The sequence below is a fragment of the Aulostomus chinensis genome, chromosome 15, assembly GCF_037954235.1.
Source record: "Aulostomus chinensis isolate RoL2024-O1b breed Wild chromosome 15, RoL_Achi_v1.0, whole genome shotgun sequence".
Lineage (NCBI taxonomy): Eukaryota > Metazoa > Chordata > Actinopteri > Syngnathiformes > Aulostomidae > Aulostomus > Aulostomus chinensis.
Window position 1 is genome coordinate 7,849,072 of NC_141334.1, and position 13,863 is coordinate 7,862,934.

General features: G+C 43.2%; 2 protein-coding genes across 3 annotated transcripts in view; one reads left to right on the forward strand and one right to left on the reverse strand.

Annotated features, from left to right (window-relative positions):
* Positions 1 to 787: 787 nt before the first annotated feature.
* LOC147248489 (ankyrin repeat domain-containing protein SOWAHA-like) lies at positions 788 to 4,186 on the forward strand. The gene has a single exon (XM_086226489.1). It carries the CDS (start codon positions 846 to 848, stop codon positions 2,181 to 2,183), a length of 1,338 nt encoding a protein of 445 aa, XP_086082615.1. The 5' UTR covers positions 788 to 845; the 3' UTR covers positions 2,184 to 4,186.
* Positions 4,187 to 6,155: 1,969 nt separating this feature from the next.
* shroom1 (shroom family member 1) overlaps positions 6,156 to 13,863 on the reverse strand; it is a 29,842-nt gene continuing 22,134 nt past the window's right edge. For both annotated transcript variants that reach the window (XM_086179427.1, XM_086179428.1), the window contains exons 4-9: positions 13,669 to 13,721; positions 12,569 to 13,246; positions 11,842 to 12,423; positions 11,048 to 11,150; positions 10,323 to 10,595; positions 6,156 to 8,843 (exon numbers count right to left, since the gene is read on the reverse strand). In XM_086179427.1, coding sequence (XP_086035553.1) covers positions 8,589 to 8,843; positions 10,323 to 10,595; positions 11,048 to 11,150; positions 11,842 to 12,423; positions 12,569 to 13,246; positions 13,669 to 13,721 — 1,944 coding nt within the window. In that variant the 3' untranslated portion in view covers positions 6,156 to 8,588. The remainder of the gene's footprint in view (positions 8,844 to 10,322; positions 10,596 to 11,047; positions 11,151 to 11,841; positions 12,424 to 12,568; positions 13,247 to 13,668; positions 13,722 to 13,863) is intronic.

Genomic DNA, 13,863 nt, shown 5'->3' on the forward strand with positions numbered 1-13,863 from the left:
CATTTGATGAAAAACTTTCTATCTCGAAACAATTTAAGTGGAAAAAAATTGGGAATGTGAAGGAAAACCACTGAAATTCCCATTTGGATGAAAGATTTTTGGGCCTATTGATCATGTTTGCTGTGAAAATATAGCATTTTTACTTGTCAGTGCTAAATCTTGTATTGGCCTTGTTCCCCAAGTTTTGTGGCAACCCTGACAAACCTCATGTTCCACCCCATAAAAAAAGTCTGCAACCCCTTATTGTTTAACAAACCTGACGTGTTGGTCTTGACGTTAGTTTGGGGGTGAACCATCTCAACACCACGATGACATCTTCGAACAGGACAGCTACGTTCCAATATGGCCTCTTCTCAGGAACTTCCATTCAGTCCAGGAATGTCACGCTGCAAGCCGGGACAGGAGCAAACAGCCGCACGGAGCGACAGGGAGGCAGAAGAAATATGTGGGTCAGTGTTAGAGACGTGAAGATATTTTATCACGCGTTCAGGGAGCCTGAAGCACTGAGGTTATGTGTTATATGTTTAATTAATTGTTATAATATATAGTTGCCTCTAGGGCTCTTGTACTATACAACTGTGATACCTCCCGTTAGAATTAAATAAAAAAACATCCATCATGACTCATTATCTTTCCCTGTATTCTTGCATTGTGACAGAATTGAGCATAAAGGATTAAATGTTGCATGCAGGTGAAGTTTGCATATTTTATTCAAATTATGTCCACGTCTGCACTGCCCCCCGGAAAAGGAGACTTCAGGTAGGGAGGGGAGAAGTGTTCGACCAGGTGAGGGTTTACTAGAACAAAAGTGAGGCGGCTGGAGTTTCAAGTGCTCGCTTTTAAAAATGGTTTTGACTCAAGAAGCCGTTCTGTCTGTGCTGGTAGCAGAGGGGGGCAAAGTGAGGAAAGCGGACTTCGTGGGGAAGTTCAGAGGTGAAGTGGACTGCGACGATCCCGCAGAGAAAGAACGGAATAGAGAGCTTTTCAAGACATTCGTCAACAATGTCGCATTTGTTAAAGAAGACGATGGAGTCCGGTATGTGGTTGTCAGGAAAATGTACCAGCAACTGCTCGAAGAAACTAAAAAGGAAGCGGTCCAGGTGACAGATGAGCAGCAGCGCCAACCTGTGACGAGGGATACCAGGGAGGAGAGCTCAGCTGGTCCGGAGCAGGCCAGTGAAGGCTGTGAGAATCCCTCCGAGCTGCTGCTCACTCCAATAGAGCTGGCACTGCAGAGGAGCAAATACACTGATATCAGAGTGAAAAGAATGCTGAATTTTGAGCTCCAGCAGCAGGTGGCAAATGTAGATGGCTCAAGAAGAAGTGCAGCGAGCTTCAGTGAACCCGCCAGCGTCAAGAGTAAACCGTATGCCTTGCCCCTGAGAATGCCTCAGACCAGGGTGGAGGTCCACAAACTGAAAGGAGAAGAGCCTCCTGGAAGTCCGAATCCCCTCAAGAATAACAGGAAACCCTCAGTGGAGCTTCCTCAGCTGAGAACAACCAGGAGCCCCAAGGTATCCGAGGAGCCCAAAGAGACGCCCTCCATGGTTCCCCTGGAGCAGACAGAGCATCAGTGGCTGGTCAAGTGTGCCTCGGGCCACTGGAGACAAGTGTATGGGATGCTGCTGAGAGACAACCAGCTGGCCGGGAAGAGAGACTTCATGTCAGGGTTCACTGCTCTGCACTGGGCAGCCAAGTGTGGCAACATTGAAATGCTTGAGAAGATTATTGACCTCTCCAGACAAGGAGGCGTCGACATTGACATTAACGCTAAAACGCACGGAGGATACACTCCTTTGCACATTGCAGCTTTGCATGACCAGGAGCGCACCCTGGCCATGCTGGTGGGAGAGTACGGGGCGGATGCCAGCATCAGGGACAACTGTGGGAAGAAGGCGTACCACTATCTGCCCAAGGGGGTCTCTGTAACACTGAGAGAGATGCTGGGGGAACCCACAATCCAGCAGGCCCCGATGGAAGACAAAGAAGAGCCAGACCTGCTCCCGGAGCTCTCGAAGGGCCTGCATTCAATAAGTCGCCTGTTTCAGCCGTACGGGACAAGCTACAGGAAGAAGAACAAGCAGAGACCAGCCTTTTACTCACTGAGCGATGAACCCAGCGAGGGACAGGAGGACGGAGGCGGTAGCTTCAGAAACAAAGCCATATCAGACGCTTTTATGTAGAAGGAGTGATATGAAAACACGGTCATATTATCTGACATTAGAAAGAAGACATAAAAGATTATTCACATTATTAATCTAAAATGCAGATTTTGGTTGGGTGATTCTTTAAAGCAACATCTGGAGATGTCTTGAACAGACCATGTCATCACCCTCAAGGGGTGGGTGGGTCGGTGGCTGTGAATCAGTCGGCTCGAAGCGTTACCTGCATGAGACGTAAACTGAGGTGGAGCCCACAGCAATGAATCAAACATGATTCAGAAAATATTCCAGAAGGTGTTTGAGTCGTCCAATTACTCAGCGTGTCCTGAAGGCATCGTCTCAGCTGCAGCTCACCTGAAGGAGGGTCAAAGTCTTGAATTACGACTGGAACTGAACTGATAGGACACTGTCTTGCATGCAAGCACTTCTTTTATGAAAGAGGGTCGATGTCTCTTTTCCCCTACAGGGGTTTATTTTTGATTGCTACAAATGAATCAACATAAACTTAAAGTGAATCTGCAAACAAGACAACTGATGTAAGAGGAGAATCAAAGGTTAGATCTCTAGTAAGTAACTAAATATGCAAAAGAAACCTTTTGGAGATATGCTCCTGTGGGAGATTGTAGAAATCAGACACTGAAATATTTGGATAGCACCGATTCACAAAGTTCATAGTGTGACCATTTCTTATTGAGTATCATAGTTTGAAGGAACTTTTTCGATTTTAATCACGAGTCAATGGCTACGGGGAAATTAATCCACAAACAAGACGAAGACAACAGAAAATTTTACTCGAAAAATCATAAGGCCGGAAAGATTGAATCAAATTTGATTTTAAGCGACATGCAGTACCGACCTTAGTACTGGAAAACTGTTTACATGTGTCCTTTTATGGAAAACATTACTGTCTCTTTTTCCTCAAAAAAAAAAAAATTGCTGCATTGTACAACAGTTTTTGTTTTTTTTCCTTGATTCAAGCACGGCCTGGGAACACATAAACACTTGGAAACTTGAAGGGTGTGTCATTGATAAGGTTTTCCAGAAATATTTCAGTTTTCTCTCAATGTCTTAACGTCTCTGAAATGTGTCTCGGTGCAACCGCTGGCTTGTTGAGACAGACGTGATTCATCCAGATAAGCAGCTGACTGGAGTTTTTCTGTGTGTGTGTGTGTGTGTGTGTGTGTGTGTGTGTGTGTGTGTGTGGTAAAGAAGGGAGCAGAACCACATCCATCCTTTGGTGCATTCTTCCTCCAGAGGACAGAAATAATAAAAGGAAATAAATGTCAAGTGTTCAGAAATGGAATGCGTCCTGTGGTCAGCCTCCTCGTCTGTCCTCGCCCCCCGGTTATGACCTTCTGTTTCCTTCATGTCTCACAATGTCGCTTCCCCTGCAACACAAGAAACATCAAGACAATGTGTCATCACCAGGAGCCTCTAGCTTTTATGAAGCGAGTGTTCTTGTAGGCTGCTGCTCCTGCTCCTGCTCCTGCTGCGAGGAAAAAAAGGTCAGCAAAGGACCCAAAATGTGTCCTCATGTCACCGGTCTTGTTTTGAAATCTACTTTCATGTAGTATTCTATGCATGTGCTAGGTCTAATCTTTGAAAATACTTCATATTTTTAGAGTCTGGGCAATGCAACCCTGTAATGAGTTGACTTAAAACAAAAAAAGGCTGGGATTTTTCTGTCACTTTCTGTACGGAACACAAAAATTCTTATATTAACAAACCGGGACTTTTCACACTGACCTATTAGCAGTGTCAAGGGTTTTTAATGTTTAAAGAAGAAATTTCATAAAGAAGAGGGAGAAATAACCAGTTTTAATATGTAAAATATATATTAGATCATATTCATCAGAGTTATTTTATGATCTATGTTGTTACCATCTCCTCTTAATCAAGTATTGAGTTTGACACAACCCAGCGGGGGAAAAAAATCAAAATTATGCGATTAAAAGTGGTACTTAAGAGATGTTATTGCTCAATAACAAGATAAAAAATTAAAATTATAAGATACATGTGAGTCATTTGTTATATTTATGGTATTAAAAACTGGTGGAAGGGGGCTTCCTTAGCTACCTGACATGAAACAGAAGAGAAATCTAATGAGGACAGAGCAGAATGTGTGTGTGTGTGTATGTGTGTGTGCTTGTAATGCAGCTCTAACAAAAACATCCACTGTAATGATGAGGAGGATGTAAACCGTGCTGCTAACACCTGTGCAGCGTTTCAGCTCTGTAAGTGGCCGTGTGCTGAAACATTCCTGCTGGTGCAAAGTTCACATCCAAAAGTGAGCTTTGAAACGGCTAATCTGAGCACCTGCGAGGCCCACAAATCTCTGAGTCATCAGACCGGAGAAACAAGCCTCCTGACCACCTGCAGACATGACGCCCAATTTAACAGTCATTTGTGGCGTGTTGATGATATTTCATCCACCGTTTTTTTGTTGTTTTCCACTGTCACCGTGGAGACAGACAGACACAGTCAGTGATTATCAGCAGCAAAGCTCCTAATTATCCATAACTGCTGCTGCTGCAGAGTCGGGTCCATCCTGTTCCCCCCTCCCGTGTGTTGTTTCCAGCCTGCACCCGAATGCTCCATCACTGACAGCGTCTTTGTCATGATGCTAAACCTAATTACCATGCAATTAGCATGGCACTAACATCCTATTTGTTTAAAAATTGACCTGCAAGTGTTTTATGTCTATGCTGCCTTCACTGGCAATCTGATTAAAAGTGTTTAAGCTGTCTAAGTGCTCTCTGGCGTGTCTCAGTCCTCCTGGGGTTTCCACTTGTAACATGAAATTCCCAGCTATTATGTTTGTGTCTTTAAAAAGCTTTCACTGACATACAAACCTGACAACGCTTCATTGAGGCGGAGCAAACAAAAGAAGAGGGATGTGAAAGAGACAACCATGTCCCCCTCAACATGTCATTTACTCTCATTTGAGCTCACTAGTTAATTAGACAGAATTCCAGGAAATCTGTTGGGTTCTTTTTTTTTGGTTTTTTTTGGTGGTAGTTCCTCTCATCCACCTCTTGACAAGAAGACAAATTAAAATGTGCCAATACAGCTTACTTTTCCAAATAAACAGAGTATAATTAGAAGATTGGTGGGATTTCCTTTTAAAATTATCCCTGTTGGCCCATAAGTGTAACACGGCCACAGCTTGAGAATTTAATCGAATATGAATATTCCTCAACCAGGCTAGCGGGGCCTCCCTCCACCATCAGGGACTGTTGGTTCGTCTCTGCTATCAGGAAAGGGAGGAGAATGTTGGAGTGACCGACTTGCTCCACCTTTAACTCAGTTTAAACTAACGCCGCCTTAAAAGGGGTCATGTTTACCATGTTCATAAGAAGTCTATATGAACAACCCCCCAACCCCCCTGGGCTATTCGCAAGAGGAGTTCGCCAGCCGTGTACACAACATTTCATTCCATAAACACCAGTTCCATTTGAAAGTACTTAGGAAACCAGAATTGCAACCATTTTAACATGTACACTGTCTTCTGTAGTATTTGTATTGGTATCATGTCAGTGTACCGCCCCTCCTATTTGACCTTTCTCTTTCTTCTGACGATGTGCATTCTTGCTAACTCAAGCATGCTTACGCTGATGTTTATTAATGTGCTCCATCCCAACAAATAAAGAGTAAAACTGTGTGTTGATATGAGATCTAAAACAACAAGAACTGGGCAAAAGCAAACGCAACATTCTGGAGAGGAAGGCAGCGTATGATGTTAAATAACCAAATTTAACACCATTCACTGCTGCTTCTCCTCACTTCAATATTGCAAAAGTGGCATCAAACATAAATCCGTCTTGCTATAAATATTTAACTCAGCCTATATTTACAACTGCATGTATAGTTTAAAAAGGAGCATCACATCTTTGTTTTTGTTGAGGTAAGAAATCTGAATCTGCCAACTGCTCCTGCTTTCTGGCAGAAACACTTCACTTAAAACAAGAGAATGGAAAGAAAAAGAAGATGGAAGGAGCTGGAGAGCTTAATTTATTCACCATAAGACAAAATGGAATTTACAACTCCAACCTGGCACAAAAAAAAAACAATTCAAACAGGAAGATGTGTGACATACAGCAGAGAGGGTGAGTTCAGGAGCGCCTCTGCGGTCGTCCCAGCAGCTGACGTGCCGTTCCTTTTCAGACTGTTGGTGGAGGTGTCCTCTTGTTCAGGTGGGAGATTAGATCCAACCATCAAGACATTGTTTTGACCTGATTACCACAAAAATGAGGAATAACTCAGAAAGCTGTTTTTTTAAATGTTTGTCTGTGTGTGTGTGCAAGTCCGCACTAGCATGACAATTTGTCCATGTGTTGCTCCTCCATGAGAGTAATTATCTCACTTTTTTTCCCCACCCCCTCAATTTTCTTTCGCCAAAACGTTGAGTATCGTGGGAATTCCATCAGGCCGCAGAGAACAAGTTTTTCTGACCCTCAGCCTTGTTTCAATGAAAAGGTCAACACAAACGCACTGGGCTTACTGAAAGAGATGGAGTTGAAAATCTCCAGAGAAATGATAGAAGGGGGGTGAAATCGTGAAAAACAGAAATATTTGTCAGGGTGGATGGAGGGGCTTTCCAGTGTCTACGTGTTTACTCGTCTACTTGGACATTCTCAGCCCCCGATTCTCATTCTCTTCGTTATTATGATACACATAAATATCCCATACATGATGAGTGTTTCACTTCCTGAGGAATGATTTTGATCATTTCCTGACTTCATATGAATATCGTAGAAAACTAACAAAGCAAGAAGCCGAAAGGAGTTCTGTTGTTTTGTTCAACAGCTACTTTTTACACACACACACACACACACACACACACACACACACACACACACGATCTGAAGCACATGTACACACATATCACAGCATATACCCAGAGCAACGTCACTCAACTCCGACTGAGTTAGAAGGAAACAGGGTTTGAAATTAACATAGCTAAAAAAAAGTAGAATACAATTTTTTTTCTTTTTTTAAAAGTGAAAACCTTTAAAAGTTGTGGGGAGGGACATTTGACATGTTTATTAAATGTTATTCAGGGCCATCAGATAGAACTTTTACCTGTCTAGAAGGGGCTGTGTGTGTGTGTGTGTGTGTGTGTGTGTGTGTGTGTGTGTGTGTGTGTGTGTTCTTGTACTTGCTACATATTAAGGACTAAAATACATATTTAACCAACAGAGAGGACATTTTTAGAAAGTGAGGACATTTTAGCCGGTCCTCACACCTTCAAAGGGCCGCTAGAAGATCAAGACTTGATTTTAGGGTCAAGGTTAGAATCAGGTTCTGGTTCAGTTTAGGGACAAGGTTAGGGTCAGGCAGTCAGTTGAGATGGTTAGGTTTAGGGTGAGGGGCTAGGGAATGCATTACGTCAATGAAACTCCTCACAAAGATATAAGTACAAGGATGTGTGTGTGTGTGTGTGGAGGTAGAGAATGTAAAATTAGTTTCGGACACCTGAAGTGAAGTTTGTGGGCTTTTCTCTTTAAAAAAAATTCAAGTATCACATGTCACTGCTGCCACAAAGGGACATTAAGAGAAAATACTTGTAATCTTTAGGACATTTTGAGAGGTTTAGCACCTCCATGTGATAAAAGTATGAAGTTCACTAGAAAACTATGCAGCCCTTCAGTGTACCTTTGTGAGAGTACCTCAAAACATTTCCACAATACGCTTCAAAATCACTGACAAAGGAAGAGAAGAAGAGATGTCTAAGTGGATGGAGTAAGGCTTTCACTTGATTTTCAAAACAAATCTGATTTGAGGAAATGTGCATTTCTGTATCATTACAAAGTGCTTTTTTTCATTCACCTTTTTTTGGTTTTTAGTGCCTTAATTTGAAATTAACACAGTTTAAAGTATAAACATTAAAAAAAATGAAATCTGCTAGATCTATTATAGACTTTGCTGACATAATCGCTTCTCTCAGGCTACTCGCTTTAACTGGGAACATTCACACTGCTCAAAATACAATCTTAAAGCTTATTTAAGGTTTCCACAGGTGCAGGTACGGGGGTGTAGTGCGACCATCATGAGGAAAAGAGGGGGATGCTTGCTGAGGAGGTTCCACACACAGCAGCTCTAACGGCAAACGTTCCACAGCAAAGTCAAGGCACACAGAAGTTCAGTCAAGGGAAACACGGAGGAGGTATCAGGACGAGTCTTCAGACGAGTGTTCTGCACACTCAGGGTTGAAGCAAACCTGATTGGTCGATGACGGGAAGGCAAAGAGCTTTAGTCTTTATTGCTGGTCTCATGTATGTCCTTTTGTTTAAGGACAAAAGCAAGTCATGACAGGCTGCAGAGGGCTGGAGACATCAGCCAGACTGCTTATAGTCCATGTCTTGTGTCTCAGTAGCAAACAGTCAAAACTACATCAAAGCAAGTTTGCAAACTACTTTTTCCTGCTCAAAGGTTGAGGCTTTTCGAGAGGGCCTCCAGCTGCTCCTCTCCCAGCCGCTGCTTCTCCTCCAGGTCCTTCTGCCGGATGAGCAGCGAGGCCTTGGTCTGGACAAAACGCCGGTAATCCTGCAGCTGCTCGGCAGACAGCTGACGCGACAGAAAGGTGGAGACCAGGTTTTCTCTGCGGTCCAGGTTGTCCTTTAGATCTTTGGCGTCCTCCCTCTGCTTACACAGCAGACGATGGCGACTGTCCAGAGATTGCTGAGTGAAAAGAGGAAAGGTTAAGAAGATATATTACATCTCCATATTCACACTTGAAGAGTATTAAAGAAATATCAGCTGCACATTTTGCTGAATACTCCAACAGACTTTAGTAGAAAATCTGATTATTGATGACACATTCTGCAGATGTCTTTTTGTTTTAACTGAAAAGTCATATTATCTTAACACTGAGTAGTTTGTAATGAGTGTGTGCTCAAGCAGACGCAGCACAGAAGGTGTAGTGTGTCCTTATGTCAATAGAGGGCAGGGTAGATACAAATGTCATCGAAACTGGGCTGCAGTTTCGGTGAGTGAGTGTAAATACCACAGTTGCTGATAACAGCAAGAAAGCAAATGAGCCTGTAACAAGCCCTCAGTTCAGCACGTTCAGATGAACTAACTCACAAAGAGGCCATTCAGGAGCAAATCGAAAAACTGAATGCATTCATGCAAACATGAACTGATGCTGAAAATGCTGAAATGCCTACTGAGGAAGGATCAGAAGCATTACTCAGGATGATTGTCTTATAAAACCATTCATGGATGGTAGCTGCTCTGATGCAGCATCACGATTCAGAAATCATTACACAGATAAGCCAAAGTTAGGCACTTAAAGACAAATAAATCCAACATTTTTTGAAATCCACACAGTGAGAAGCCTTGACTCCTCCAAAGTTGCCCTTCAACTTTGTGGCATGTTTGCTTATCTAATATAAACAGAGAATAGCTAGCTGAAGGCACGGAAGCAGCCATGCACCTCCAACGCTGAATGAAATCTGCAAAGCATAATAATACCCCCCCACCCGAGCTTTCGCTGACTGTATGTTTCTGCTCACGTGGATGAGAGTGTATGTGTAAACAACTTCAGGGGGGAAACAGGAGGGCTGTAATAGATGTGCCTGCCTCAGGTTCATTCACAACATAAGTGCTTACAACAAGTGCCATATGACCCGTGAAAAGACCACCGTAGTTATTACCCTTGGAGAACCGGTGAGTCAGAGGATGATGAATTCAAATCAAGGAAACATAAAGCAAGATGGGCGGGTAGCATGTTGCAATAAGGGTAAATGAAGGGTTAGTTAATGCTTAGTTAAGAATGCCTAATGCTTAGTTAACTGTCCTAATAATAACTTGCTCATGGTGTTCGTGTTGACTGCGGGTTAGAGTAAAGATGGATGGAGAAACTGAAGCAGTGGGAGGGTTGGGTTACATGTTCCCCACTTTAGATTAAGTTTCAAAAAGAGCATTTATAAATCATGCTGAAGTAATGCTGCTTCAGCACTCTTCCATACAAATAATGTGTGAATGATGTGACTTGGTTATTTTGTGCATTAAAAAAAAAAACTTTTCTTCAACTACATTACCTATTAATAGGGTATTTGAATATACCAAGAAAGTGTGCAACTGCATTAATGTCACATAAAAAACCATTGGTGTACAGATTCATATTGATTTGATTTATTAAATAAGTTTCCACACCTTTTCCTCAGGGTCTGTATGCTGGTCCACGGTGCTCAGGGCATTCTGGACCCGAGCTAGCCGGGCAGAGAGGCATAAAAGCAGGCTGACCACTCGCACCAGGTCTCCTATGAACAGGTTGTACCTCTCCAGCTCCACAGGCAGACAGCGCTCACGGACCAGCACCTCCAGCGCCTCCCCATGGATCACGTTCTCCTGGATCTCTCCTTGGAGCGTAACACGCGTCTCTTCCAGGGAACGGAAACGATCCTCAATATAGGACACTAACAGATGCTAGTAACAGAAGCAGAGAGGAGGAGAGATTTTACAACTGCAGCATGTGAGTTTTTAAATCTGGACTAAACTTTGTACCAACTTCCAATGTCAGACTCTTCCAATTCAAAGTAAAAAGAGTGAGCGGTGAGGTCATGGCAGTTTGCTTCGCCAAGATCAGTAGACAAGCAGGAGACACTGATAAGCAGCAGAGAGTACATCATGTGATAAGAGAAACTATCTTGGCCTGAAATGAGTCCACTTAAAGCCAAAAGGAATCCAGATGGAACCAATATGAATTCAAGAAAGTGAAATAGTTGAGCAGTGATGATTTGGCATCACGCTGCTGTTTTCTTACACATTTTTGGCTCTTATCTTGCTTTGTTGTACCATCAACACAATGCTCCATTGTTTATACTGTGAAGCACACCAGATGAGTACGCTCCACTACTTTTTCTTTCATTAATAATTACCTTCTTCTCGGTGAGGTCAGCTTTGCTTTGAAGATCGGAAGCACTAGGGTTGTCAGGGGGAGACGGACAAGGAGGTGGTTCAGCTGTTTCCACAGACTCAGCGCTGAAAAAGACAGATGCGTTCAGACCAAGCTGACCTCCAACTGACAGCCTCGGCCTTCATAGTTCAGCACATGCAGTATATTTTTGAGCAATGATGTTTTCAAAGTATAAAACACAGGTATGCTTACACGAGCAGAAATCTGAGTGCATGTACAGCAGTAAGCAGATATCCAGGTGTCTCACGTTATGCAATACATGATAACACAGCACTAGGACGAGTTCTTTGGCCATTAAAAACCAGCATTAAATTTCTCAGAGAAACCTTAAACCAACACTACTTATGAATTGGCCTTGTGTGTTCCTGAAACACTGGAGTCAGCTACAAAGTACTTTGACAGGTGTGAGTGAGATGGATTATTCTCTACTTGGCCTGAAAATATGGAAAGATCAAAATTTAGATGCTATATTCAATGTTTCGGACAATTTCTTTGTTGTACACCACAAGCACAGTTGCATTCTTATTTCAGTAGCCTTCAGGAGTAGGGCTGTGTGTGTGCAAGTTGTAACATTATTTAGAAATTTCTAGGAAACATGTAGTCTATCGCGATATATATGGTATCATATCCCAATATATAGTTAAGTCCGTGCCCATTCCAAACCCTGCACAGGAATGTTATGACAGTAAAAACTTGATTCTTGGATTGGAGACTATGGCTGTAGCTGGTCTAAAATTCCAGGACATTAACAATCACCTCTCTGCAGCTCCTTTCTGCTCTTGCTTCTTCTTGTAGTGCTCCTCCATCAGCAGCGTGTCCTCTGACAGCAGCTGCTCCATCAGCATCAGTGCTGTCTTGCGATTGGCTAATGGGTATAGCACTGTAGCCAGCGACTGGTCTGCCTGGACCACTGCCTCTACAAGCTCCTCCCACTGAGGCCTCTCAATGGGCTTCACCACGCTCTCTGTCTCTCCCTCTGGTGTTACCCTCTCCTCCGTCTGCTGGTTCTCTCCTGACTTCTCGCCTTCCTTTTCAGAAATGTTCTCGTCTTCCACATGCTGAGTGATGTCTGCATCAGAGACTGAGGTGCAGGGAGACACAGAGCTTTCCCTTGTCAGTGCAGGAGGGGCTGAGCTCGAGGACTCATCTGAAACTGTCAGCAGTGGATTCTGGACATTGTCTTTGATGTCTTCCTCAGGAGGGAGAATCCATAGTGATGGATCTGTGGTTACACCGCAGCTCAGGGACACTTCATGGTTTGGACTGGAGATTGGGGCATCATTGCTCGGCTCATCCACCGACTGCTCAAGCTCTGATCCAGTTACAGACGGAGAAGTCCTAAAAGAGGTAAGGAGTCAAAACCAAAATATAACTTCTTTTTTTTTTAATTACAAATACAATTCTAGTCTAGTAAGAATAGTGAAATATTCAGAATGAAATCAGAGAAACACAGCAGTTGCATCTGTATGATGTCTTAACTTACCTGGAGCTCAGTCTGTTTTCACAAGGAAACTTTATATGCGTGGGTGCCGACATGGTGGATTTGACTTCCATCTCACCGGTGTCTTGACCTCTAGGGGAAGGTGGATTAGAAGATGTCTCACTGGGTACTCTACTAGACCTGAACTCTTCTGTGACAGGGCTGTGGGATCCAGGAGATGCAGAATGGACCCTGGCCCGAGAAGCAGAGCCAGAGCCTGGGGAGGTGGATCTATTCGAGGTCCTTGTCCCTGATGTATTGAGAGGTCCAGCATCCTCCCCATTGCTCAGCGATGGCTCTGAGTTCTGCTTCAACAGGGACGTTTTCTGTGTATCATTTTGAGTCCATTCCTGTGTCTTTTTCTGACAAACAATCTCTGATTCCTTCCCCCCTTGATTCAATGCATTTTGTGTCTTGCTCCCTCTTTCCTGGCCCTGTGCTTCTCTGACTTCTGCAAAGAATGAAACACTCCTTTTGTCTCTGTCTGATCCTCCTGGTCCAGCTGAATGCCTCCACAGTTGATCCAGCTGCTCAGAACTTTTACTCAGAGCAGACAGTCTCGTTAGCTTTGATGCCCCAAGCTCTTCCATGGACTTCCCTCTCTGTGCAACCACACGCACACGCTGCTGGGCCTCAACGGACGACTTCACCGAAGCATCCTCAGCAGGATTCTTCTGGGGACTTAAATTGACATTCAGCATTAAAACAATGCCATCCACATAAATTACAATTTGTTTTGACATGTCTCGTCTTTTCAAGTATAAATGTAAATGGCATATGAAATTTCTTTCAGAGCAAATACAACTGAATCATAGACATGTTGGGAAAGCTTTACTGCAAGTCTGACAGTCCTAATCTGACAATAATAGCAGTTTGAAGAACTAGGCCATTTTCACTCAATGATTTTTCTTTTACAGCCCCTGCATAAATCTTTTGAAAGGAATGTTGGTTTGCTAAAGCAGGTGGGTGTTGACTTTCCAGAGCCACAATGAGTCAAGTGGAGATTTATAGATTGTGCCACAGTGCACACATCACTGACATAATACTCTCCTGACCTAAAACTAATAAAAATGTCCCAATTTGTCTGCAGCACTGGTACATACCTCCATGTTTCCATGGTATTATCTGGTAATGGATCCTTCTCATAGTCATGAGCCTTTAACAAAACAGAAAAAACAAATTACAACACAGGAGTTATGTTTATGATGGTAAACCTTTTCCTCTGAATCTAAAGGCGAAGTGAGTTAAGCGAATAAAAGGGTGTGGTAAATAGACTTGTTGTCATATTGTTTTCTGCA

Bases quoted from the DNA above. Each gene is read 5' to 3' on its own strand.
- LOC147248489 (XM_086226489.1), top strand. From the start codon at position 846: ATGGTTTTGACTCAAGAAGCCGTTCTGTCTGTGCTGGTAGCAGAGGGG.